Below are 25,943 nucleotides of genomic sequence, written 5' to 3'. Positions count from 1 at the left end.
TCTCCTGCTGGCGTGTTGTGCACGGCCCCCTGCAGCGTCCTAACTGGAGCGATAACGTTTGCTACAGTCTATCTGGATGTGATGTGGTTAAAGTCACAGAGCACTGAAGAACAAACTGTAAGTAATGTATTCAGTGGTCATTCATCTAATATTTCAGGTGTATATGAGATTTATGAGATCATTGATACTGGCAATTTGAAATAACCTCAGATCCTTACCTTCAATTTGATCGGCTGTGTATTCAATCTAAGAGAAGAAAAGAAAATGAAATCATTATGAATATATGTAACTAATAAAGAGTGTGTGTCAACAGTTAACACAAAGATGCAGTCAAATGTTTAATCAGCAATTGTTTGTGTGTACCATATATTGTATTATAAATGTATGTTACTGTATAACAATGAAAATAGACCATTCTGAAGCAAAAGACATAGGTAACCTTCATTTTAGTCCACATTTTGACACTGTTCCTCACAGAGAACTAATAATATTCTAATGGCTCTGAGGTTCTCATTGCCAAATTGCACAGAGGAGGAAAGAGGAGTAGTTCCTAACTGTAAAATATCTCCAGTTGTATATATGTCCCCGCAAACCTTCCTCCATATATAATTAGGGAGAGATGCCTGTGCTGAAAAAGGAACATACCTCAGGTACCCTTGGAGATATGCTAATGTCTATACAAAGTATATTGAAATATACTGGCACCAAACGATTGCCAGCTTAGGTAAATGTAATATTATACATTGGCATATACTTTACACACAATAAGAAGAAAGAAATGGAAAGAGAGGGGAAAGTAGCATTGTTGCTTTAAAAGCAGACAATTTCCGCTTGCTGGATTGCCAGTTCATTGTTCCTTGTGCAAATTTTTTTAGCACATCTGAGACCTGAGAGATATGAGACAGGGGAGTTTCCAAACATTTGGTTTAGTTCAATGCTACAGCTGCTGTCTTCAATGGAAACGTTATGGGTTCTATAACAGGGTTTGATACTGGTATCCCCGTCATCACAAGGGCCTTTAGACTGATTGGTCTTTAGGATATATTTTATGATGTGTGACTCCTTTAAAGATACTTTGTTAAGACATTAGCATACTGTATCTCTCAGGGTACCAGAGGTATGTTCCTTTCTCCAGCATAAGCATCTCTCCCTAATTAATTTGGAGGGAGGATTGAGGGGACAGATATATAAGTGGAGATACTGTAAAGTTAGAAACTCGTCTTCCTCACAAAAGCCCTAGTTCAGCCTTTGTAGGGAAATCACAATTCCTATCTCTACTGCTTTGAGGTAGTGATAAAAAAATGCAAGTTGTTTAGAAGTGATTGAGCCTTCTGCAGTTTTTGGAGCTACTCGAATACAGTGAGTTTGCAATTTTGGTCATTCTGCCTGGAATTGCACAGCTGGAATGAAAAAGCGTTGAAAAAATCTTTTTTCACACAGTTTGGACATGTGAAACGGGCTTTCAGAATTGTAAAACATGCAAATTCGCTTCTAAAGTGTATTTTACACGCGTTAAGTCACATTTCAAAGTGAATACAATAGACCCATTTGTAGCAAAGCACCAGGGGGTGTCAGTAGGATGAGTTATGGAGGAGTTACATGGTGCACAGATTATAATGCGATGTACTGTATGAGATTGTGCAGAAAATGGAAAGGAAGGTTACAACTTACAGAAAAAAGAGGAAGGAACAAATGAAGTGCCAGGATACAGGAAACTAGTTTGCACTATAGGCCTGGGGTCCCAAATGGGGTGCCCGAGCCCGCCAAGCATTTTGTGGGTGCCTGCAATTGCAGTGATGCCAACAGCTGCTGCATGCCAGTCTGCACTGGAGGTCGGGTCTAACCAGAAGCCTGGCACAACTTCCACATCCGTGAGTGGGATCGATGCGGCACTGCAGGCTTCCCACTGTGGTGTGTGTATTGTGTGTGTGCATTTGCGTGTGCGTGTGTGTGTATGGGCATCAATTTGTGCCCGCTACTCTCCTGGACGCTCCAATGTGCCCTTGGGCACAAGAAGGTTGGGAACCCCTGCTATGGGTTATTGGTCTCAAGCATCATAAGATAGAGCAAGTCTGATTAAATGTATTTCACCTCTCTCTTTGCTCAATTTATAAAGGTGCTTTGCATCCACTTTGCTGTTCTTGTGTAATGGTTATAGAGGAGGCTGGAGGCACCGATTATTTTTTGCCAGGATTAGGTGACATTAACCTGTACCCCTCAGAAACCTGCATCAAATGTAAGGAACTGGATTAATAGATTTTCTCTCTACGTTATGGAGAAAGCTGCTTGGTATACATCTACCTGGCATACAAGCATTATTTGATCAATTTCTGGCAAAAGCATGATGTAAAGGATTTTTTTTTACAGTTGTTACATAATAATGAAGTATTTTCAAACAGCAAAAGGTCATTAAGCTACTTCTCACCATGCTGGATAGATGCATGCAGAATTTTTATTTTATTTTTTTTCAATTTTTTTTTATTATTTTGGAGAGATATAACAAATATATGATCTTGGAATACAGTACATGTGATGTTTTAACAGTGTCACTTGTCCATACAACAAAGAGCATTAACAGTTCGTCAGCACTACTTAAATAAAATATTTGCTATGACACCGTCTTTGAACAAGTGTGGCCTGTCTTCTTATTTCCGGTTGTGTTAGGGAATAATTACAGTATTATTACTGAAAAATCAGCTGCCACTTGTGTTTTTAAGGATTATTGTAAATTGAGGTTAGGTACAACGTTGTTTTTGTGCTCAAGTAAAAAGGAAATAGCCAACTCCAGAAAATTGATGACAGCATTATATAATATACTATTTGGAAGAGGTTATTGAAAACTCCTTGTAAATTATGCGAATGTTATAAAGGTTAAGAAATCAGTCTAGTTTTTTTTTTCTAACTGTAAGTGGGAAGAGTTCTTGCTGCCAAATGTATATAATTCTTGTTACAAATTCAATCTTCCTGTAGTAACGCCATCTACAGATGTAGCATGATCCGCTGTTCGTGGTGCCGTGGTCGAAGAAGCAAAAGGTTTGCGGCACGGGTCGGCCGCGATCGCGCTGCGGGCGTTCCATGCGTATGAATGGGACGCCCTGGAGTGTTAATCCTCTGGTGCCACGACCACCCTGGTCTCGCGACTGTGGGTAGCCGCAGCACCGGAGACATTAAGGTTAGCTACATCTGTATGAAAAAATACCCAAATCAAAAGAGTTATTTACAGTATGTAGGTCTGTTAACTAGCGAAGTCAGAATAAAATATCTACTATTCCAATGATCAGATTGAATATGCACAGGCTGGTTCTTGGTTTCCAACTCCATATTCTAGTCAAATAAACAACACACTTTCTCGTGCATATCAAGGAAAGACTTGTGCTTGTGGTCTGGAATGATATCATTCTTGCTGCAGGGAATAGGAAAACCTATGAGCTGTAGGTAGTCAATGCAGAGGACATAAATTACGTTGTAAACATTCAGAATTGTCTATATAAAAAGAGCACAGAATGCAAGTTTCTTAACACACGGAAAGCATTTTTTATTTTTTCATTTTATGTGTCCTTTGGAGATTTTTTCTTTCTTTCCACAATAGATCATTTGGAAAGATGTGGTCTTTTATTTATATGTGGTCTTGAATATAAAACTGACTTGACTTCTACTCCTGGGTGACTGATTCTGGGAAATAGTTATTACACCACAAGATAGCGTCTGAGTGCATCCACTTTATTACTGTGCCTTTCTTATAACATTTTACAGCACATTGAGTTCAACTTTTACTGTAGGAACACCCATGAGGTCAGTAATGATATCTTTAAATTGGAAGTTTTATTTTTTAACCAATTTCCAATACTTTTATTTTGGTATGCTCCTAATGGGGAATGTATATCGAAATATTATTAACACCTTGAGTGCTGGAGGGCCCACTGTACCACAGTGCCAATGATGCATTGTGATCACGTGTCCATCCCTCAGACAAGCTCCCCATTACTCATGCTCCTCTTCCATTCCTCTACCGGCCACAGGAGTGCAGACCACAATCTGTATATAAAATGAGCATAAATCCCGTGACGTAACCTGTACGTCATGAGGTCGTCTGGAGGGTCAGATCTGCTGACATGGTGGCTGCGTCAAGGAGCATCCAAAGGATTAAATCAATCATTATTCATGGTAGATAAAGCAGCTGTCAGATGCATAAACCCTTAGTTACTGTATATAATATGACATACTTCTAAGCCTACTGTGAGACCTTCTATATATTGCTGATACATGCTAAATCAGGCTTGCTGGCTATGAACCACTGATCCCCATTTAAGAAGCAGTGCATCTGTCTTCCCTTTACACATGCAGATGTAACCTTCATTCTCGTGTCTGGGGCCTAAATATTCCCCAAGAAGCAAAGACAGCCTAACACAGATGTATTCAAAGTCACTGTGAGCATTGTGATCTGTCGTATTAAAAATAAGACTTCCATAAATACACACAACAGCTTATTTGTGCCCTTTGTGTATTGTCAGCTGATGGGGGTTTTCAATTAAGCTGCTTTATGAAAACAAAACACAAAGAACAAGAGTAGATAGAGGCAGATAAAGACCACTGGCCCATAAACTATCTTCTTACTAAATGTCTTTTACTCCATGTGGTCAATTGTTTCTATATTTCAGTGAACTAGTACTGTATTTGCTATTGTTTCTCTTTCTTCTTCCATGCCCTAAGCTTTACAGAATGATCTTGCATTTCATTTTGGGAAAAATTAGTTCCATCTGAACCTTACTTACACCCAACCTCATTTCTTCTATTCTGTACATGGTGAGCTTTTTGGTCGTCTCTAAGGCCTCGGACATTGTCAAAAAGATCGTGCTGAGGTACGCTGAGCCGCGCTGAGGGGAAACATTATCCCTATCAGCGCGGCTTTAGACGGCGCTTCCTCGCGCTTCCGCAGGCGTGCGGAGGCGTGCGGAGGCGTGTGGAATTTGAGCCGACAGAGAAATTTTAGATTTCCCGCTGAGGGAAGCGCAGGGCCGGTCACGTGACTGCCAGAAGCCAATGGCACTCGCTGGCACTCATGCAGGGACAAGAAAAATCTCCTGCTTGAGCAGGAGAGCATGAGCGTCAGCGCTGCCCAGCGCTCCTCCCTGCACCATGCCCCAGGCCTAATACATTTTATGTTGCAGTCTGTGAATGTCAGCTTCTGCGCACACGGACAAGAGCTGACACAGGTTCAATACAGAGTAATTTATTGATTCACTATACTGGAGGATCCTCACCAGGAATGTCAGGGAGACTCTAACTGAGAGCAATTTTCACAGAGTTCTTATACACAATAGCATACAGTGGCTAACATTGGTTGCTGGGCAGATTATAATGACATCACACAGTACACACGGTATATTCCTCTTCTAAGCCGTTACAGGTCATGTTATCTATCCCAGACTGACTCCATAAGTCAATTCATCTAGCCTAAACTGGTTCTTTAGCTGACCAAAACACTTGAGTGTTTGAGCAACAAGGCATAGTCCATACCCTTCCCCCCACCCCCCGGAGGAAAGTTCTTTCTTGCAACAACATGCATACTGACATATAATAGCGGGTAGCCGCTAAGGTAATGAAGTTGCCTGTCAATGCATTTTTCATGCATCTGACTCATGCCGGGGGTCTCCGGTGGTGATATTAATGTGTATCAGGTCCGGAGACCCCCGGCATCAATCAGATGCAGGAAAAATACATTTTCTTTCTAAGTCCCTCTCTCGCCGCCGCCTCTGAAGCTTCTTGGCAGCTTCACGCCAACTTTTTCTGGCGAGAGGAATTTGGGAGGAAATTGCCATTCTAGAGCCGCGATTAGCCTTGATACACCGTAAGATGATCGAGGCTACTAGAACTCCACGAGTTTCGAAGCCTGCCGATAAGTGTCTTATCGTGGCTCACTTGGCAATGTGTTTTGGACGGCAGCAAAAATGGCGATTATTGCATTCGCTGCTAACTTATTGAGGCTTTCTGAATCGCTGTAGGCATTTTTGGCCGATAACAGCTAAAAAGCCTCGATGTGGGTTATGAAGGCTACTAGAATAGGTCCCAAAGTCTGTGACCTTCAACGGGGAAACTACTTGACCTGTACCTCAGCCCCGAAAGTATCATAGAAACTTCATTGAGTTATAGTTTTCTGCACTGTGTGAAAAGCAATGTGTCAACACAATCACAGTAGAGGTAGGAGTGATACAGGCACACGGAGTTACTAAGGTGAGATGAGCCCTCACCTTAACAAAGGCTGATATATACAGCCGAAATGTTGTTTCACCTTGGCATAATACATTTATTTTTGATTAGCAAGTCTGTGTGCCTGTATCACTCCTACCGCTACTGTTGATTTCCTTTGGGAGCTCAGGATACCCTATTCATATGGAGCACCAGCTGATAAGTATCTGTTGATTATTTTTGTGCCTGCATTACTCTCGCATTGTCAATACACTCAGAGTCCCATTGAAAGCATCGGAACAGACTACACACTTTCACCAAGACCTGGAGAACAAATTGAACAGTTTCATTCATGTGCAGTGTGAGAATTGGAGGACTTAAAGGATAGCCAAAATAAAAGCTTGAGACAATATTTAGATTTCTATGTGTAAAAGTAGTGTCATATAGATACATAAGGTATTAATATGAAAAGTGAAAACAAAGACAAGGCAAATAGACAGGACAATTGAGATCAGCAATCAGTACTCCAGAAAATCAATTACATGAAAAGATTTATATTTATTTACTAACGGCAATCAGCATGTTCTTGTTTTTTTTTCCTTTCAATTTTGCTTATTGATTGAAGCAGTGTCCTAATTAAGAGCAATTAGAATTTGATAGAGAGAGAACAGCACCCATGTATTGTATCTCACACCCATGTACAGTGTGCACTAATTCACTGGGACATGCTTTATTATTCCCTTCTCTTGTTTCCTTCCATTCATCCTTCCCTGTTTTTTCTAGTAACCTATTCAATGCTGTGGTCCTTTATTTTGTCCAGATCACAGCCCCATATACCAACATTTGAAATATTTTAGTTAATTTTATGGATTGTGAATGCATATTCTTATTTAGTACAGCTGGCAGATCATACTTTATTATTTACTAATTAGTGAATGTAGATGAAAAGCAGAGCACGGCCGAAAAAGCAGAAACAATGAACAATCCCGAGGTGACCCCAATAAAAAATGGACAGGGTAAAAAAACGCACCAACGACGCGTTTCGCTCTAACATGCACTTTATCAAAGTGTTTATAATTTACTAATTGCTCTGTGTTTATTTTACATGGTGCTTATTTTTGTACATTTCATTTTGTTAAAACCATGTACAGTATACTTTTCGAAAAACAATTCTACGGTAAAAGTTGCTTCTCAAACTTTGTATTGCTGAGTTTTGAAATTACCTTTTTTTTGTTGCATATTGGCCCAGAAAAGATACGCCTACCTAAACTCCTTCTCTATAATTTTCTGATAAGACAGATTCATTATATGAATAACAATAACATGGGATTTATGTTTTGTAAAAGGCTTCAGAAATTAAATACATTTATTTCTAAACTAAACAGAACATTTCCCATAAATTATAGGTTCTGTACAGTGATTTTGGTTTCTTCAAGAGGGGATATTTATTCCTTAAAAGAAAATGCCTGATGCAGCATGAACAGTTAAAAAAATATATATGTTTCGTGAATTGTTTCTGCCAGTTTCCAATAATGTACATAAAACATATAATGACAGGATCCCATTCAGCCTATGTTTTTAATGATATGATACGTTCGCCTCTAACTGCTATTATAGGCTGACCTCCCCACTCTTTAAAAGTATCTGTGTATTCAGATGTTTCTAACCAATAGAAAAACCAGTTCAATCTACCGATCAGTAAGGTGGTTTGGGGAAAAGATGAAATCTCGTGTTTGTCAATGGTTTTTAGGAGAAAAAGGAAATAGTTGAAATTAGAATTTCTTGGTGGGAGTTAAAGAATTGAGGTTGGAACAGATTGTAAAAAAAAATATATAAAATATGCAGGAGAGAGGTTTTTATAGAGCCACACTCTTTCCTGCTACATGCAATAGCAATTTATTTCAAACAAAAACAGAAAAATTATTTTGTCCAACAAAAAAGTCGCAGTCAGCATTGGCAAAATAAGTTGCTTTGCCAACTTTAATTTGCCTTTTGCTAAAATAGGAATCGGAAAATATTGTTCTGGTTTAATTCAATGTAGAACTGCTGCGGGTTTATTTCCTTTAAATGAAAGTTGAGATGGTGGTGTGAACAGGCACAAACACCCACACACCATGAAAAAAAAGTATAAAATGTCATTTAAATCATAATATGGTGATGTTGTGGTTATTTTTTAAGTCCTCATGAAAGTTCAATATGCTCAAATGTAAACTTATAATGTAAACCTAAATTTAGAGTAACCTATTTTCCAAAACCTTTTAATTGCGTTCTTCTACAAACAATAGATACCTGAAATTATGTTTTTAAAATTCATTGTGTAAGAATTATGTACTATATGTGAATTGGAATGGTGGACAGTGTAAGCTCCAATGAGAACACATGTTTTTCACAGAGGCAGTACGTAGCTAGACATTTGCGGGCCCCCGGGCAAAAAAAATTTCAGGGCCCCATTAATATTAATACTGACTGCAATTTTTTCTTCCTCCCACATCCTCTCCCTGATTCTCTATCTCATCATCTCTCCCCATCCCTCCTTGTCACCATCACTCATCATCATCATCATCATCATCATCTTTCCCCCTCGCCATCATCTCTCCTCCTCCTAATATCGCTCCCCTCATCTCCACCCTCCTTATCATCTCTCCCCACTCATAATCTCCCCCCTCATCAGCTCTCTCCCCCTACTCCTCCTCAGCTATCTCCCCCTCCTCAGCTATCTCCCCCTCCTCAGCTATCTCCCCCTCCTCATAATCAACTCTCTCTCCCTCCTCCTCCTCATCATCATCATCAGATCTCCCTTTCATCATCAAATCTCCCCCTCCTTAGGGTGACCAGATTTTCAAATGTAAAAAACTGGGACACATGCCCCTCCCCCTTTTTTTTGCTTTCCTCCCTCTCCCCATCCCCACTTCCTCTCTACCCCCATCCTAGCTTTCTCCCCCCCATGTCACTCTCTCCCCCATTCTCCAACTTCCCTCTCTGCCCAATCCTCCCCATCCACTCTCCTCCCTCTCCCCCCATCCTCTCTCCTCCCTATTTCCTCTCTCTCCTCCCACCTCTCTTCCCCCCCCTCCTCTCTCTTCCACCTCCCCCTCTCCTCTCTTCCCTCTCCCCTCCTCTCTCTTCCCTCTCCCCCATCCTCTCTCTTCCCTCTCCCCTTCTCCCCCTCTCTCCTCCTTCCCCATCCTCTATATCTCTCCTCCTTCCCCATCCTTTCTTTCCTCCCTTCTCCCATCCTCTCTCCCCCTCTCTCCCCTTCTCTCTCCTCCCTCCCCCTCTCTCTCTCCCATCCTCTCTCCTCCCTCCCCCATTCTCTCTCTCCTCCCTCCCCTCATCCTCTCCCACCCCTGCCCCCATCCTCTCTCCTCCCTCCCTCCATTCTCTCTCCGCCCCCCAGCATCCACTCTCTCCACCCCCCTGCCCTCCTACACACAAACACCACACCATATACACACATAACAAACATGCAACAATAGTGTAACCCACAGATATGCATATACAAATACACATTATTATTCAATATATTAAAAAAACTAAATATACAACATATACATGCACATAATGCATGAAATACACATATACATTACAAATACACACACGTACCAACACATACACACACACTTACGAAACACATACACACACACACTTGCTAACACAGACACCCACCCACACAGACACACAGACACACAGACACACAGACACACACTTACCAGCACAGAGAGACACACACACACACACACACACGCACACACTTATCAACAGACACACGGACCCGGGCAGATGTAGAGGAGCAGCTATGGAGTACTCTGCAGTGCCACCTGCTGCCCGGAAGTGGTTAAGCAGCCCTGTTCTCCCTCCTACTGGCAACAGCTGTTCTGTGATCAGCTCCGCGCTCGGCAGCCGGCATCCTCCGCTCTCCTACCTGCCCAAGCCTGTCTCTATCTGAAGAGAGACTGATGGGCCACCGACAGGGGGGACAGCATGCCCCCCAAGAGTGTGGGCCCCCGGGCATTGCCCAGGCTATAGCTACGCCCCTGCACAGAGGACAAAAATCCTTCAGTCTCTACTGTATATCAGTTGGATATGTAAATCAAATTAAAAGTAGCTGTCCTCTATGAATTGTATAAAAGTGTAAAGAATCGGGGGCCATGTCCCTTGCGGCGTGACCCCTCCTTACCCACTACCAGTACTGCAGCGGCTGCTGCCCCTGCCCCCCGTCGCTACCCATGCCGCCGCCCAGTGCATACCTTGAACTCTGCCGTCACCATCTTGGATTCTGGCACTGGTGTTACAGACTCTCAGCTGTGCTCCACTACTTCCTGGTCTCTCAACCACTCACGAGCAGCTCCTCAACACGCCTCCGCCATGCCCCTCGTCCGGATTGGTCACTGTCGCTTTAAATATCCTGCTTTGGCTTCACTTCCTGGCCGAGCATAGATCCTTATGGGATGTTACCTGTGTTTCTGCCACAAGCCTTGTTCTTTCGTTACGTATCTCTGTTTTTGTTCCAGTTCGTTGTACTCGTCCAGTTTCCTCCAGGCCTGCTGCTGCTACGCTGAGTTCCTGAGTTCCTGGTTCTTACAGACCTGCTTCGTTTGCGCTGTAACACGGGGTTACTAGTGCTGCCTGGTGGTGTGCCTATTGCGGTCAGTCTTCCCTCTCCTAGACCGGAGCCATGGGTCGTGGACGCCACTCGCGTAAACCTCGTTCCCGACCTGCAGCGATTGCGCTGAAGCAAAAGGACCAGCTTGATTTCCTGTTGCCGACTCCCTGTTTGAACTACGACTACCCGGATATCTCCTACCCCGACTCTGGCTTGCCCAACAACTATGCTGTTATCTCCAGTCCTGAACCCGGCCTGTTTGACTATGAACTGCGCACTCCGGACCAGTCTGCACGGTATAAGGTCGGTGATTTCATAACCCAGCCTCAGCCCCGCGGTCCGGTCCCGGTTTGTGGCAAGCACAATCGTGACAGTATGCTCGGCCCCACAAAACCGGACCGCGCCGTGGCGGGGGTTGGTAAATGTGTAACTAAACCTATGTCCCAGGCTGCGGACCAGTCCCTGTTTGAAGAACAGTATTTGTTTCAAAAACTGCCTCCGCCTAATCTTGCTTGTATGTACGAAGGGTTAACCCCTACAGAGAGATTGACTCGTAAAGAAATACTGACTAAATCTCAGGAATGTAGAGAGTTAAAGAAGATGTTTCAAGCCCAGTACTCCCAACTGCTCCTTCTTAGGTCCACTCCGGGACTGGAATCTGGGGATTTTGGGGTACTGGTTCAGGCCATAGACACCACCCTTAAATTATTCCTGGAATTCGACAGGAACATAAGTGAGCGTGAACCTCTACTTGCTGCCTAAGCACAGACTATTCACAAACACTTTTCTGTCAGTCCTGTTGTTAAACCTGTGGGGGCACCTCCCTCTCCAAAAAATGTCCAAACCATCCCACTATCACTGCACCCTAAGGTAGAAGCTGCCATGATTTCTAGCCCTGATTGCACCTCCCATTGCTTAAATCCCAAAGATATATCTGCGTTAACCCCTGCCAGTCAGGTCTGTGAGGTTCCCGTGGAGTATACTTGTATCTCCAAAGCTACGGCCCTAGTATCTGAGAATCTACCCTCACTTTCTAACTCAGAATCCCTAACTCCTGCCCTTGAGGTTTTTTCTGCTTTAACCCCTGATAGGCAGCTCTGCGTGCTCCCCATGTCAGAAGGAACCCCCTCTGCTTCAACCTTCTAAGTTAGAATCCCTAGGCTCTGTTCCCGAGCTCATTCCTATATAAACCCCTGCGGGTCAGCCCGATGAGCCTCCTTTTGTAATCCCCTGTTCGCCAGCTAAGGCCACATGCTTGGCTCCAGAGGAGGAACTCCTTGTATCCTCAATTTCAGAGGCAAATCTCCCTCTTTTTGACTCTCAGGTACTACCTACATTGACCTCTGTAAATCCTTGCTGCCCCCAGGCTAATGCATCAGAGAATGAATCCCCAAGTCTGACAGCAGAGGTTGCACTGAATGACTCCCCTAAACTTGCTGAGTCCTTGAATTTTCTTTACTACAATCCCCCTGCTTCAGCTCAAGTTTCCGTTGCCGTGTCCCTTGAAACTTCTGCTAAAATACTGGTTCCAGTTAAAGGTATTCAGGAACCGGGTTTTTCTCTAAGCCTGTTCGCAGAATCCCCACTCCCAGGTATTTTGCTGACCCAGTATGTCACTCAGAATGCTGAGATCCCTGCTTCAGCACATAGTTCCCTTGTCATGGAATCTGTAGTCTTTTCTGATTTCCCAGACACTCCTTCCCAAGCAACCCCTCCAGAGATCCGCGTATCTGCTGTCACCCCCTTAGTACAGTCAGAAACCACCCTGCCTACATTACAAATTCAGGTGTATAAATCTGAGCTATTTTGTCTTCCTTCACTTGCTAAACCTCAGTCCTTTAGCACTGCATCTAATTGTGCTCCAGCAACCATTGGGTTATTTAGGACTAAGATTAAAACCCCTGGGTTAATGGGTCCTGGGTTAATGGGTACCTTCTCACACATATCCTGCAAACCTAGAACTTCCATGAGTCCTAAGTCACTTTCCACAGTATCTGATTTTCTTATTAGTGTAACCCAGACACCCACATCACTGGCTAGCAGTTCCGTTATCAGAATTTTTGCACTAGTAAACATACCTATTTCTGATTTTGTCATGACAAGTACCCCAGTTAGGGCCCTTGCAGTTTTTGATAAAACTCTTTTTCCTACTGTTTCTGCTGTTAAGAGTTTCCCCGGTTCCAACTTACCGATTATTGACCCTCTAACTTCCCCAGTACCTGTCACTGAATCCCAGGTGTCAGCTTCCGACGCTAGTTCTCCTTCTACCAGTGTCCCTGTTACAGATTCTGAGCCTCCAGCTCCAGACACTAGCTCCCCTCCCTCCGCTGCACCTGCACTGCCTGATTGTCAAGTTCCAGATATTAAAGCTCCAGTGCCTATTCCTACTCACACTCCTATGACAAGTACGATGCCCTTGGAGTTCGTTGCAGCACGTAATCCGCCTCATGCGGTTGTTCAAATCTCTGCAAGGCCCTGTATACCTTCCCCAGACTCTGGTGCCATATCCGAAGTAACCCTTGCCACGCTCCAAATCCCCGGTGCGGGAGGACAGTTTATTTTCATGGACCATTCGGTGGCCCCTGAAGTACCTCAGTATGACTTTAACTATGGGGTTTCTCTCCCTGTTGTCTCTGGCTTGGACTCTGGGAAGTGGAGATCACAGACTATACTGTCTCTCTCTGAGCGTTCTACAATATTTGGGAGCTCCACTACTGATTTCTTCTCTGCCTCAGCGAACCCATGGTTATCCCTCACGGAACCTTCTGTTGTGCCTGTGTCCTCTGTGTTGGAAATACTCAGTTCACACCTCAAGATTTCAGTCCCTAAGCCTGGTTTACTGTTCACCTTGTCATCTACTATACCCATACCTGGCAATGCACCCACCCACCCTATACCCTCGCTGACCACTACCCGGAAAACCTCTGGAGGAGAAGACCCTCTCAAATTCCCACGTGCTGATGTCAGCAAAGACTTTGTCTTTCCGGAAGGTCGCCCTGATATACTCTTTCAACTATTGGTGCCTCATGTCCTGAACTTTGGTACCATTACTAGGGACTGGGCTCCCAGCGGGGGTCCTTCTGCCGTTTCTGCTCCGGAACCCCCTGGTTCTTCACAGCCTTGGATTTCCAAGTCATTTCGCGTGGCGAGCCCCGTACCAAAAATGTCTGTGCCACCACTCTCTTATCCTAAGCTTGTACTCGCCCATGAATTGCTGGTTTACGGATCCCCTGCTCGCCTAAAACAATTTAGGAATAACTCCATGTCTCCGAGACCAATGAGTGCCCACGAGTCTCTGGACCACAACTCTACTCTCCATCCTAGATATTTCCGGAACAATTCCAGGTCCCCCAACTCTAGGAGTGGTTATGATCGCCCTGAGGTCGATCCTGAAGTGGGGGGGTACTGTAAGGAATCGGGGGCCACGTCCCTTGCGGCGTGACCCCTCCTTACCCACTACCAGTACTGCAGCAGCTGCTGCCCCTGCCCCCCGTCGCTACCCATGCCGCCGCCCAGTGCATACCTTGAACTCTGCCGTCGCCATCTTGGATTCTGGCACTGGTGTTACAGACTCTCAGCTGTGCTCCACTACTTCCTGGTCTCTCAACCACTCACAAGCAGCTCCTCGACACGCCTCCGCCATGCCCCTCGTCCGGATTGGTCACTGTCGCTTTAAATATCCTGCTTTGGCTTCACTTCCTGGCCGAGCATAGATCCTTATGGGATGTTACCTGTGTTTCTGCCACAAGCCTTGTTCTTTCGTTACGTATCTCTGTTTTTGTTCCAGTTCGTTGTACTCGTCCAGTTTCCTCCAGGCCTGCTGCTGCTACGCTGAGTTCCTGAGTTCCTGGTTCTTACAGACCTGCTTCGTTTGCGCTGTAACATGGGGTTACTAGTGCTGCCTGGTGGTGTGCCTATTGCGGTCAGTCTTCCCTCTCCTAGACCGGAGCCATGGGTCGTGGACGCCACTCGCGTAAACCTCGTTCCCGACCTGCAGCGATTGCGCTGACGCAAAAGGACCAGCTTGATTTCCTGTTGCCGACTCCCTGTTTGAACTACGACTACCCGGATATCTCCTACCCCGACTCTGGCTTGCCCAACAACTATGCTGTTATCTCCAGTCCTGAACCCGGCCTGTTTGACTATGAACTGCGCACTCCGGACCAGTCTGCACGGTATAAGGTCGGTGATTTCATAACCCAGCCTCAGCCCCGCGGTCCGGTCCCGGTTTGTGGCGAGCACAATCGTGACAAAAAGTATATTATTTTCCATTCCAATTCTCATCAACATTTTCTACTTTATTGCAAAATGTATGCAGCATTTTTGTTTGGTTTTGTATTTGCCATCCTATCAGTTTACCCCCTTCAGTGCCCCTATGATTGGGGCTGGCACATTGGTGACATCCAGGGGATGTCATCTGCTTTGTGCCCTTTTTCTGGAGGACATCACGTGCACCACTCCCCAGGAACTACGTTCGCGTTATTCCAATGACTTCGCCACAATGTGATCATTACCCAAGCTGGAAGGGCCACTGTGCTTGGATGCTGTATCTCTTCTGGCACCAAAACGAAACATGCTTTTCTGATGTGTAAGAAACTCCACTGTCGCTGTGATGATCTTCACTCTTCTCGTAATCATTTTTTCAACAGTAACATTGCGAACAGTTAACAGATATTTAAAAACAAAAGGCACTATTGGAGGTCAAATTCATCTCCTGTACAAAACCTGTGAATGACACAAACTACAGTACTGTATAAGGCATAAATATCTTTATTTCCATCCAGTATATACATCGTAGTCCACCTGACAAGTGAAGGATGAAACAAAATAATTTGTCATGTCCACAGAATTAAAAAAAATTAAACAAAGAGTACATTATTCTCTCCCTTGCAGCTTTGCTGCTGCAAGTTTACACAGACTCTTAACTTTGGTAAGATCAATGGGCCATTGTCATAGATAATTGACACTGAGATGTCACAAACATTTGAATATGTGAGGACTGCCTGCTCAGGGCTGTAACCTACCACCTAGAATATTGACATTGGCATCCCTGCGCTCTAACCTTTCTCCTTTGTCTTATTTTTGCGGTCATCGTTAGCTTTTGCTTTAAGGGCAGGATTTTTCAAAGGGTGCTTTGAACATGGTGGTGCCCATGGGCACACTGATGTGTTACATACCATTGAACCAATGGAAAAAAGTCACAAGACAAGTTTAAAAAGCAGTTGTTGAGAAGAACTGAGTATGAAGAACATCCCTTTCCAAATATAGTAGGCTATAGAAATACAGTAGGCTATAGAAATACAGTAGGCTAGAGACATACAGTAGGCTATAGAAATACAGTAGGCTATAGAAATACAGTAGGCTAGAGAAATACAGTAGGCTAGAGACATACAGTAGAATAGAGAAATACAGTAGAAGACATTTGCACAAATCAGAAAAGGAAACACAGTTGTTCTGTATCATTCAAGATATCAAACGTCATTATAGAGCGGTATTATAATGAGTTCAGTTCTGCCTGGGATCAAAGACAACAAATGTGCTCTTTAATACTTCCTATAAGATGTTATTTTATATAGTTTTGGTTAATGCATTAATACACACGTGTGTATTTTGGATTTCATTTCATGTTTCCATATATTTACAACACAACTAGAAGTTTGTATTTATACAATGTGTTATGGTGTGACCCTTCTCATGTACAGTATGTGTCAAATGCTGTAGCATGTAGTTATAATGTTTATGTAGACTGATTGCATATAATTCCATACAGTTCCAAACATAGGAATCGCATATGAATTAATGATCTGATATTACATTCATGTTATGTTGTAAAAGTAAAATATGTTAACGATGGACCATTTTTCATCGTCATTTCTACATAAGCTTTTTAAGGCACCAGAGGACATCAAAAGTAATGAAGAATATTAATCCTGGCCTTTTCAAATGTTTCACTTTACGTGGTTCCTATACAAATCTAGTTTTCCTTTGACCAGGAAGATGAGTAAACTCCTCAATACTAGAGTTGTGCGAACAAGAACATGTTTCGCAGGTTTTTATATTACATTTAACGTATTTCTTTTCAAGTCGCAATAATGTGAGAGTGTAAGTTATATTCAGCATTTCCATTTTTGGATGACTTCAATGTCCTGCTTGAGCGTCGTGATGGACAATAGCCGCCTTTCTTGACAACTTCGCTGCCGGTGCCTCGGCTGTCAGTGGAAACTAGGCTTATTTATCAGTTCTCATAATACCACCCAATAGTGTGAGAATTAAATTGTCCAGTCATTATCGCTTTTTAACTGAAGTTTGACAATACTGAGACAATTTGAAGACAAAATCCACAAATTAATGACATTTAATAGGTTGTTTTGCCTGTGTTTCATTTCGTGTTAGGAATCTTTGTCCTAGTAGGTTTAATCGTTCATCCCACCACCCAGTATAAAATGTAGCATGTTCCTAGTAATAATTGTATTGTATGTCTTTATTTATAAAGCGCCATAAATATACATAGCGCTTCACAGTAGTAATACATGTTGTAATCATATAAATAACAAATAATATAAACAGAGCATGGGAATAAGTGCTTTAGACATAAAAGTAACATTAAGGAAGAGCAGTCCCTGCCCCGAGGAGTTTACAGTCTAATTGGTAGGTAGGAGATCGTACAGAGACAGTAGGAGGGAGTTCTGGTAAGTGCGTCTGCAGGGGGCCAAGCTTTATGTATCATGTGTTCAGAATATCCACAGTGCTATTCATATGCTTCTTTAAGCAAGTGTGTCTTAAGGTGGGTCTTAAAGGTGGATAGAGAGGGTGCTAGTCGAGTATTGAGGGGAAGGGCATTCCAGATGTGCGGGGCAGTCGGTGAGAAAGGTTTAAGGTGGGAGAGGGTTTTAGATACAAAGGGGTTAGAAAGAAGACATCCTTGAGAAGACCGCAAGAGTCGGGATGGTGCATAGCGAGAAATTAGGGCTGAGATGTAAGGAGGGGCAGAGGAGTGTAAAGCTTTAAAAGTGAGGAGGAGAATTGAGTGTGAGATGCGGGATTTGATCGGAATAATGTATTATTTAGAGATGTTATTAGTCTTGTTATCTTTATTTCTTGTTATGAGTTATAATAATGAATTATTTTAAATTAATTTGTCCTTATGCAGTGGTTAGGAATCTTTGTCCTATTAGGTTTAATCGCTCATCCCACAATGCGGTATAAAAAATATAGCGTTTTCCTAGTTAAAGCACTGTAGAACTTCTACAAAGCTTTAGCCATATATTTAACCATAATTATGGAGAAGGAGCGGCTCACTGAGTAGAGACTCTGACTGGCATTGAGTTTGAAGCAGAAGGAGTCTGGCTCAATTCCCAGTCTTGGCTCCTTGTAACCTTGGGCAAGTCAGTTTATCTCCCTGTGCCTCAGGCACCAAAAACATGTCTCTGTAGAGCGCTATGTAAAACTAGCAGCGCTATACAAGAACAAACTATTTATATATATATATATAAATTACATTCTTTTATACACAAAACTGGTAAAACCATAAACCCCAAATCACACGTTCGAAAAATATCCCAAATGTGTAAATCTTGAGGTGGAAAAAGGATCAGTTTTTATATCATATATATATATATATATATGCCATATACAGTACAGTATGTGCTGAGGTCCTTGGCTTTATGACACCTTAAGGGGATGTACAATGTCTTAATCTAAGATGTCCTACAGCACAGCACTGCTTAGTAAATATTATACACTAGCTAAAATGTTGAATCTCTAATATAAGGGTCAGCAAGCAAAGATATGTTTAGAAAAGCACCAGTGTGTCTGGGCACTAAAATAAAATGAACAACATGAGAAAGTGAGAGCAAAAAAGCTCTTTATTGTTGGCAAGCTCATATGTTCATATATTTCATTCTCAAACTTACTTAACAGATTTTTATGACAACTGTAGAGTAAGATAATTCAGAACAAAAGTCTGCAAAATGTCAAACCTGCCAGTCAAAAGTTATTAGTGTTTTAAGAACTCGGTATAATACAGTATGAAAGTAAAAATCCACCCCCCTAATTATAATGTCTGCGCCAGAGCAAAGACACAGTGGAAATAGCTGTGCTCCAGTGTTATGCTGAATCAGAAGGGAGCTGAGGAGAACCTTCAAAGGGCTTCTTCTCTCCTCGGTCCGTCGGTGTCACTGCCCAATACAGTAGTGTACTATACAGTATAACAGTGTTGGTTGCAACAACAAAGAATGTTGAAAAGAAAATAACAATCCGTTATTAATTAACTGAATCCATTTCCAATTAAACAATTATATTCTATTAAAATGAAGAAGAGTTTCTATTTGTTGGGGCCTGTGAGTGACAGTATGGAGGAAGGTGAGAAGGCTTTGCCTGTGCAAACTCCTGTTCACTACTGTACATCGTGTTATCATACAAAAAGGAGTAACTAGAGGGAAGCAAACCCATTCCATGTCTTTTTATCAACTAGTCTGGTGGATATGGGGTTGGGGGAGTGTTATGGGGAAGGAGAGAGGGATATAGGGATGAGAGCGACATGGGGGGGGGGAGTGACATGGGAGCGGGTAAGTAGATGGAATGGCGAGGGTGAAATGGGGTAGGAAGAGAAAGTGTCCCTATCTACTCTGGTGTAGCTGAAGTATCCACAGGAGAGTATATGAAGATCGGAGGCTCCCTCTCTCTTTCTTGCCTTATCTTCTCTGGTGTCAGAGGAGGCAGGGTAAGCAGGAAACTGGGCGCCTCTGGTCTGCTGTTAACCTCCTGCAGACCCTGCATTGTCCATTTGGGCAAATTGTGTCGTGAAATTGTCATTTCATATTTATTTTTTAAGTCGAATTTAAAACGATGAGGAGTGAAAAGTGAAAAAAGGAGAGCTGTTTAATTAATTGAATATTTACTCTGAAATATGTTAACATTTTCCATTTTGGGGCTAATTACGTCAATTTCATAGTGTTTATTACTTAATTGTAGGAAATGTCCTACTTTACCATTGACAATCAGTCCCCAAATCTCATTTCTCAAACCCCTGTAGAAAAGTAAAATTAGATCCAGAATAGCTTTATTCAGAATAATGATTTGTTTAAATCTCCAAAACTACTGTCTGCTTCCTTTTAAATACAATATCACAGATTACATTTTCAGAGAAGCCCTCTGTCCTTATTTACAGTGCATGGTTGGATAATCTCTCTCCAACTACACTTTCCCAAAATGTAGAATTATTTTTAATACTATCCAATTATTCCCCCCCCCCCCCCGCCCTCCTCTTATGGTTTGACTCCCACTTAACATTCGGGATGCACATTGAAACCCTGACAACCAAGACCTATGCCAAACTAGGGGTACTTTACAGGAACAAATCCTCCCTAAGTCTCCTGGTCAGAAAGCGTATTGCACAGCAGATGCTAATGCCAATTATTGACTATGGAGACATAGTATATGGCTCGGCTCCTCAAACCCACCTTAGCAAACTTGACACCCTCTACAATTTAATTTGTTGTTTTGTTCTCCAATGCAACTACAACACACATCACTGCGAAATGCTCAAAGAACTAGATTGGTCAACACTAGAGTCTAGGCGCAAAGTTCACCTTTCCTGTCTCACCCTCAAATACTTTCTGGGCAAGCTACCCAGCTACGTGAACAAGCTCCTCACCCCGACCACATGCAGCACTTATCACCTGAGATCAGACTCCAAAAGACTATTCATGGTCCCAAGACTCAACAAAGTATCCGGACGTTCCTCCTTCTCCTTCCGTGCACCCCAAAACTGGAACAACCTACCAGAGACTCTCATATCCACCACCAGCTTAAGTTCATTCAAATCTAAGGCTGTCTCACACTTTAACCTGGTCAGTAACTGTTTCATACGCTCATAATATATATTTTCTTTAACTGTGCATGCAATGTCTTGTATATAATGTATACCCTGTTCATTTATGTAACTGTATTTGTAACAGTGTATTATTTTGTTTTACTCTGTGCCCAGGACATACTTGAAAACGAGAGGTAACTCTCAATGTATTACTTCCTGGTAAAATATTTTATAAATAAATAAAATAATAAATAATGTTCTGTTGCTTTGTTTCATTGTTTCATTGTGTTCCCTTATTAATACAGGTTCATTCATAACTTCTATAAAAATAAGGTAGTGCCACAGTTGTAGCAAGACTAACGGCCACAGCATACTGTAGGAGAAATAACGCTGTGGGATTCCGATACGGAAGTATGGACAACCGCAGCACGACCGCGGCAGACACTGTGTCCAGCGCTGCAGACTTTTTCTCCTTCAACCATGGCAGTGGAGACAGTACTGTCCATCACTACTTCTAGTAGAAGGCTATAAAATGTATCAGTATAACCCTTCCACCAAATAAATATGTTCTCAGGCTTCCAGGCACATTACCAACCTCTAGCCGACAATCACGTCTCTATTAGCAACCTCTAGCCTCTAATTACGTCTCTATTACCAACCTCTAGCCTCCAATCATGTCCCTATTACCAACCTCTAGCCTCCAATCACGTCTCTATCACCAACCTCTAGCCTCCAATCACGTCTCTATTACCAACCTCTAGCCGACAATCACGTCTCTATTACCAACTTCTAGCCTCCAATCACGTCTCTATTACCAACCTCTAGCCTCCAATCACGTCTCTATCACCAACCTCTAGCCTCCAATCACGTCTCTATTACCAACCTCTAGCCTCCAATCACGTCTCTATCACCAACCTCTAGCCTCCAATCACGTCTCTATCACCAACCTCTAGCCTCCAATTACGTCTCTATTACCAACCTCTTGCCTACAATCACGTCTCTACTACCAACCTCTAGCCTCCAATCACGTCTCTATTACCAACCTCTTGCCTCCAATCATGTCTGTATTTCTAACCTCTAGCCTCCAATCATGTCTCTATTACCAAACTCTTGACTCCAATCACGTGTCTATGTTATGATTTTCCTATTACTCACATTTCTATTATGAGATGAACATGTTGAGGCCCTAAAGTCTCTCTCAGTAAGGGGCTGAAGGAATCACTCAGTCATAATGGCCCTGCTTTTGAAGTGGGTAAACCTTGTTAACATTCCAGTGGCAACTTTCCTTGTGACCTTGGGCAGATCTCTGAATATTTCTGTGCATCAGACACCAACAGTAAATTGCAAGTTCTATGGGGCAGGCACTCATTGTGACTATAATTCTATGCACAACACTGCATACACTTTCAGTAAGTACTATATAAGAAAAATTATTAATATTATTAAGACTTCCAATATTCATTATTTTGTTGACCTTTCCCATTCTAGCCTCCAATCACTTCTCTATTAGGGAGAAGGAGTGAGTAAAAACACTAACTGGCACTGAGTTTGAAGCCAGGTTCAATTCCCAGTGTCAGCTCCTTGAGACCTTGAGCAAGTCACTTTATCTCACTGCGCCTGCAAAATGTCTCTGTAAAGCGCTACATTAAACTAGCAGCGCTATACAAGAACACATTATTATTATTATTATTATTATTCTACATACATCATATGTGGCCTCCTGAATCTGATAACGTAGGTGCGGTCTTATTAATGATCTGAACATTGAAAGCGCCCCTCTTTCTGCTCATTGTATTTTTTACTATGCAACTTAATATCCAAAAGTGAGATATAGTACATTTTTCTTTGGACGATGAAAGCTACCCAAAGCCAGATGCTAATGCTTCATTTCTAAAGCCTCAGGGGGCACTTTGCTGTTATCTATATTTTTGGACCCTCACTGGTCTGGAAACTGCCGATTAGGATATATTAAGCTTATGCATAATAAGGTTAGCACTTAACTGAGCCTGTCACACATGGCCACTTAACCTTTTCAATGAGTCTGATATGGTTAGTTAATGCTTTTTGTGACATTGAAACAGTCAAGCTGGTCTGTGACGTGGCAGGTGTTCTTATCACTTGTTCTGCACATTGCTGCATAGAAAGATAACCTGCAAGAGAAAGTCATACCAGATTCCTGATCCTAATGAATTGCCATCAACATATATTCTCTAGACACAGGGAATTATTAATCTATAGGGCTTCAGGTGTGCAATGTCAAAAAAAATGACAGTTTATATCAATACAAACTAAATGCAGCAATTTTAGGTGATCGTTATATTTTTACATTGGGGAGTAAAATATATTTTGTGCTTCAGCATTTTGACAAGTGTGCTCATCAAGGCATGAATCGTACTACTTTAATTTAATACTATGTTTCGAGCTAGTCTGTTATTTACTAGATTGATTTTTGTTCCGCTTTTAAGGACAAAATAATTGTTCGACGCTCGTGTACATTTTTGGAAATCTGTTTTGCCACAAAGTATGTGCATATTTATATAAATACACATTTTCTATAGGACACACACACACACACACACACACACACACACACACACACACACACACACACACACACACACACACACACACACACACACACACACACACACACACACACACACACTGGAATAAACAATCACCTATGTCATAGTAATAGATGTGAGCACCACTTCTTGTTTTAATTTACAGACACAGATTACCACTAAGTTTATATATATATATATATATATATATAGTATATATACTCATTCATATTACATAATAGAAGGATTTGTATTAGACAAACTATGCCCATTTCAGTAAATACATTTTGTAAAAAGGTTTGCACCAATGTTTAGTAAATGATGGTCATTGCTTTGTCAGTAAATGATGGTCATTTCTTTGTTAGTAAATGATGGTCATTTCTTTGTTAGTAAATGATGGTCATTTCTTTGTTAATCAGTCAAACCGTGTTTGCCAAATTGTTCAAGCTTTACAGGGCTGAAAAATATTATTACATCCGTCTGACACTGAAAGAGAGTTTTTGCTGAAATAGGGAGGGAGGGTGATAGGAGGAGAAGAGAAAGAAACGCCGCAACAGAGAGAAACAAAGAGTATTCATCAATTTATGTATCTCAAAAAACTCCTCTATACAACATGTACAGAGATTCCTGTAGACACACCTGAGATGTCTGGAAAACAGACATAAATTAGCTTATTTGACATTGATACTAGCCATATCCAGAGTATCTCAGGTGTGTTGACAGGTATCGCTCTTGCTTGCCACTTTTGTGTGTGAAATCAAGGGTCAATTTAGCAAAGTGCTTCAAAAAATATGCACATCTTTTGTCCCAGTACTACTACTTTTGCAAACAACTTTGACCACATAAAGATTAAAACAAGTTCTTAGGAGCCTGTAAGAAAGCTATTTCTCTCTAAATGTGTTGTATTTCACAGGCATGGCTGCCCATAACTAAGTATGTTATCATATGTTAGCAGCAGAACCTTTATACATAGTAATTATCTGTTATCATACACATAAAAGCAGACCTTTGCTTTACCACTGAGACGTACAGTAGAAAAATATACGTACTGTGATAGTGGATGGATCAAATAGTACTTCCTTGGGAGGCTCAGGTTCTGGTGGAGGCTTAGGTGCTTCCTTGGGTGCTTCCTTGGGTTCTTCTTTCTTTGGTTCTGGCTTCTTGGGTTCTGGTTTCTTGGGTGGCATGATGTTAGGAAAACTATAAAGAACACACAGAGACGGTAGTTGCCCAAGACCCAGGAGGGAACTAGTGCACAGTTTAATCTGGCTATAGAGGTCATTATCTGCTCAAGCCTTTAAGGCCACCAAATGCATCACTCCACCCACCATTCAACTTCACATGCCATGGATGACAATAGGGGGATTGCTATATAAGGATAAAACATTGGCTTTGCTATTTTAGAGCAGATTGACATGGCATTGCTATGAATTAGCACTTACATGGATAGAAGGCTTGGGACACCTTATATATGGATATCGTCTCTTGTGAGTTGCTCTAATCTTTCCAAGTTTAATATTATACATTCTTCCTATATCTTACACTGGCTATGAATTATTATTTTATTCATGTATTAGAGTATTCAACATACCTCACTGCCTTTTTTATTTCAACTACATAAAAACCTAAACTAATATACATATATTTCTGCCCTAAAATCTGTTCAACCTAAACTTGGTTAAGCTAAATATAAAATTCACGTACGTACTGATATTTATCATTTCTATTTAACATTGCCTGACTGCTTTAGACTGCCATTAGCATTATGAAAAACTGTCCATGTAAAATCTTGCAAAAATAACAAGTAACAAACACAGAATACTGTATATCAAACACTTGCCAGTAGTTTCAAATTCTGATGTTTTTTTCTAACAATTATTTGGAAAACTAGTATTGTAGCTACAAAAATCTCAGAATGTTGAAAACTGGATCATGCTTTTTTGAATTGTCAGCACCAGCAAAAGTGAAACTTTTAAGATGAACATGTTTTTGAGCAATTAAGTGTGTGTGGGATGATTTAGATGACCGTATTTCCCAGGTTTGTTCAATGGTATCTCACCACGTGGAGATTTGGTGCATCTATTTGGAGATATACAGTATGTCAGAGGAGCCAAGATGTGCGGTTGGTTGGTGAAGCATTTTAATGTAGAGATGAAGCAGATGTTATTACTCCCATTAACACTATAATCATGCATGAAACAACACAGCAAATACTGAATTCATTAACCCTTTCAGAGGCCCGTGACATAGCTACTATGTCATGACATCATAGCTACATAAAAAATAAATCTTGTTTTACTAAGGGAGATGTAGATCGCGTCGTGAACTGGGATGACTCCCCCCCTTCTATTTTGCCATCGGTGATTGAGCGGCCAGGTGACCACCAGTGCCGCCGCCCCTCCAGTTTAACTCAAAGGGTTAATGCATTGCGTTAATAGATTCATTAACATCTGCTACATCTGTAGTTCCTTCTAGAATACATTCTAGTTCCTAGAGCTTTGAAACCTCACCGGTGTGATTTACTGTCACGGGACCCCTGATTTACAATACAATAGAATAGACATGTAGACTAACTAAAGTAGGGTGAACATAAGTTTAGAATTGTTAATGATATCTGTGTTAACAAACAGAACAATTTAAATGTTTGCCATTGCCACTTATACAGTATCTAGTGCAGAGCAATGCATTAAATTAAAAGCAAGATATCTGTGTTGGTGAGAGTGCATTGATTTTCTCACTGCTGTCTCTTGAAGTGGCAAAAGTTTGCCATATAAAA

At 41.8% G+C, this 25,943-nt stretch overlaps 1 protein-coding gene across 2 annotated transcripts in view; it reads right to left on the bottom strand.

Moving 5' to 3' along the window:
* MYL3 (myosin light chain 3) overlaps nt 1-24,451 on the bottom strand; it is an 80,995-nt gene extending 56,544 nt beyond the window's left edge. For both annotated transcript variants that reach the window (XM_075588078.1, XM_075588077.1), the window contains exons 1-2: nt 24,217-24,451; nt 219-246 (exon numbers count right to left, since the gene is read on the bottom strand). In XM_075588078.1, the coding sequence (XP_075444193.1) occupies nt 219-246; nt 24,217-24,354 (166 nt within the window). In that variant the 5' untranslated portion in view covers nt 24,355-24,451. The remainder of the gene's footprint in view (nt 1-218; nt 247-24,216) is intronic.
* Between the last annotated feature and the right edge of the window lie 1,492 nt (nt 24,452-25,943).

This window comes from Ascaphus truei, chromosome 2 (assembly GCF_040206685.1).
Source record: "Ascaphus truei isolate aAscTru1 chromosome 2, aAscTru1.hap1, whole genome shotgun sequence".
In the NCBI taxonomy this organism is placed as follows: Eukaryota; Metazoa; Chordata; class Amphibia; order Anura; family Ascaphidae; genus Ascaphus; species Ascaphus truei.
The sequence above is the reverse complement of the archived record's forward strand: the minus strand, read 5'-3'. Positions and strand labels throughout refer to the sequence as shown.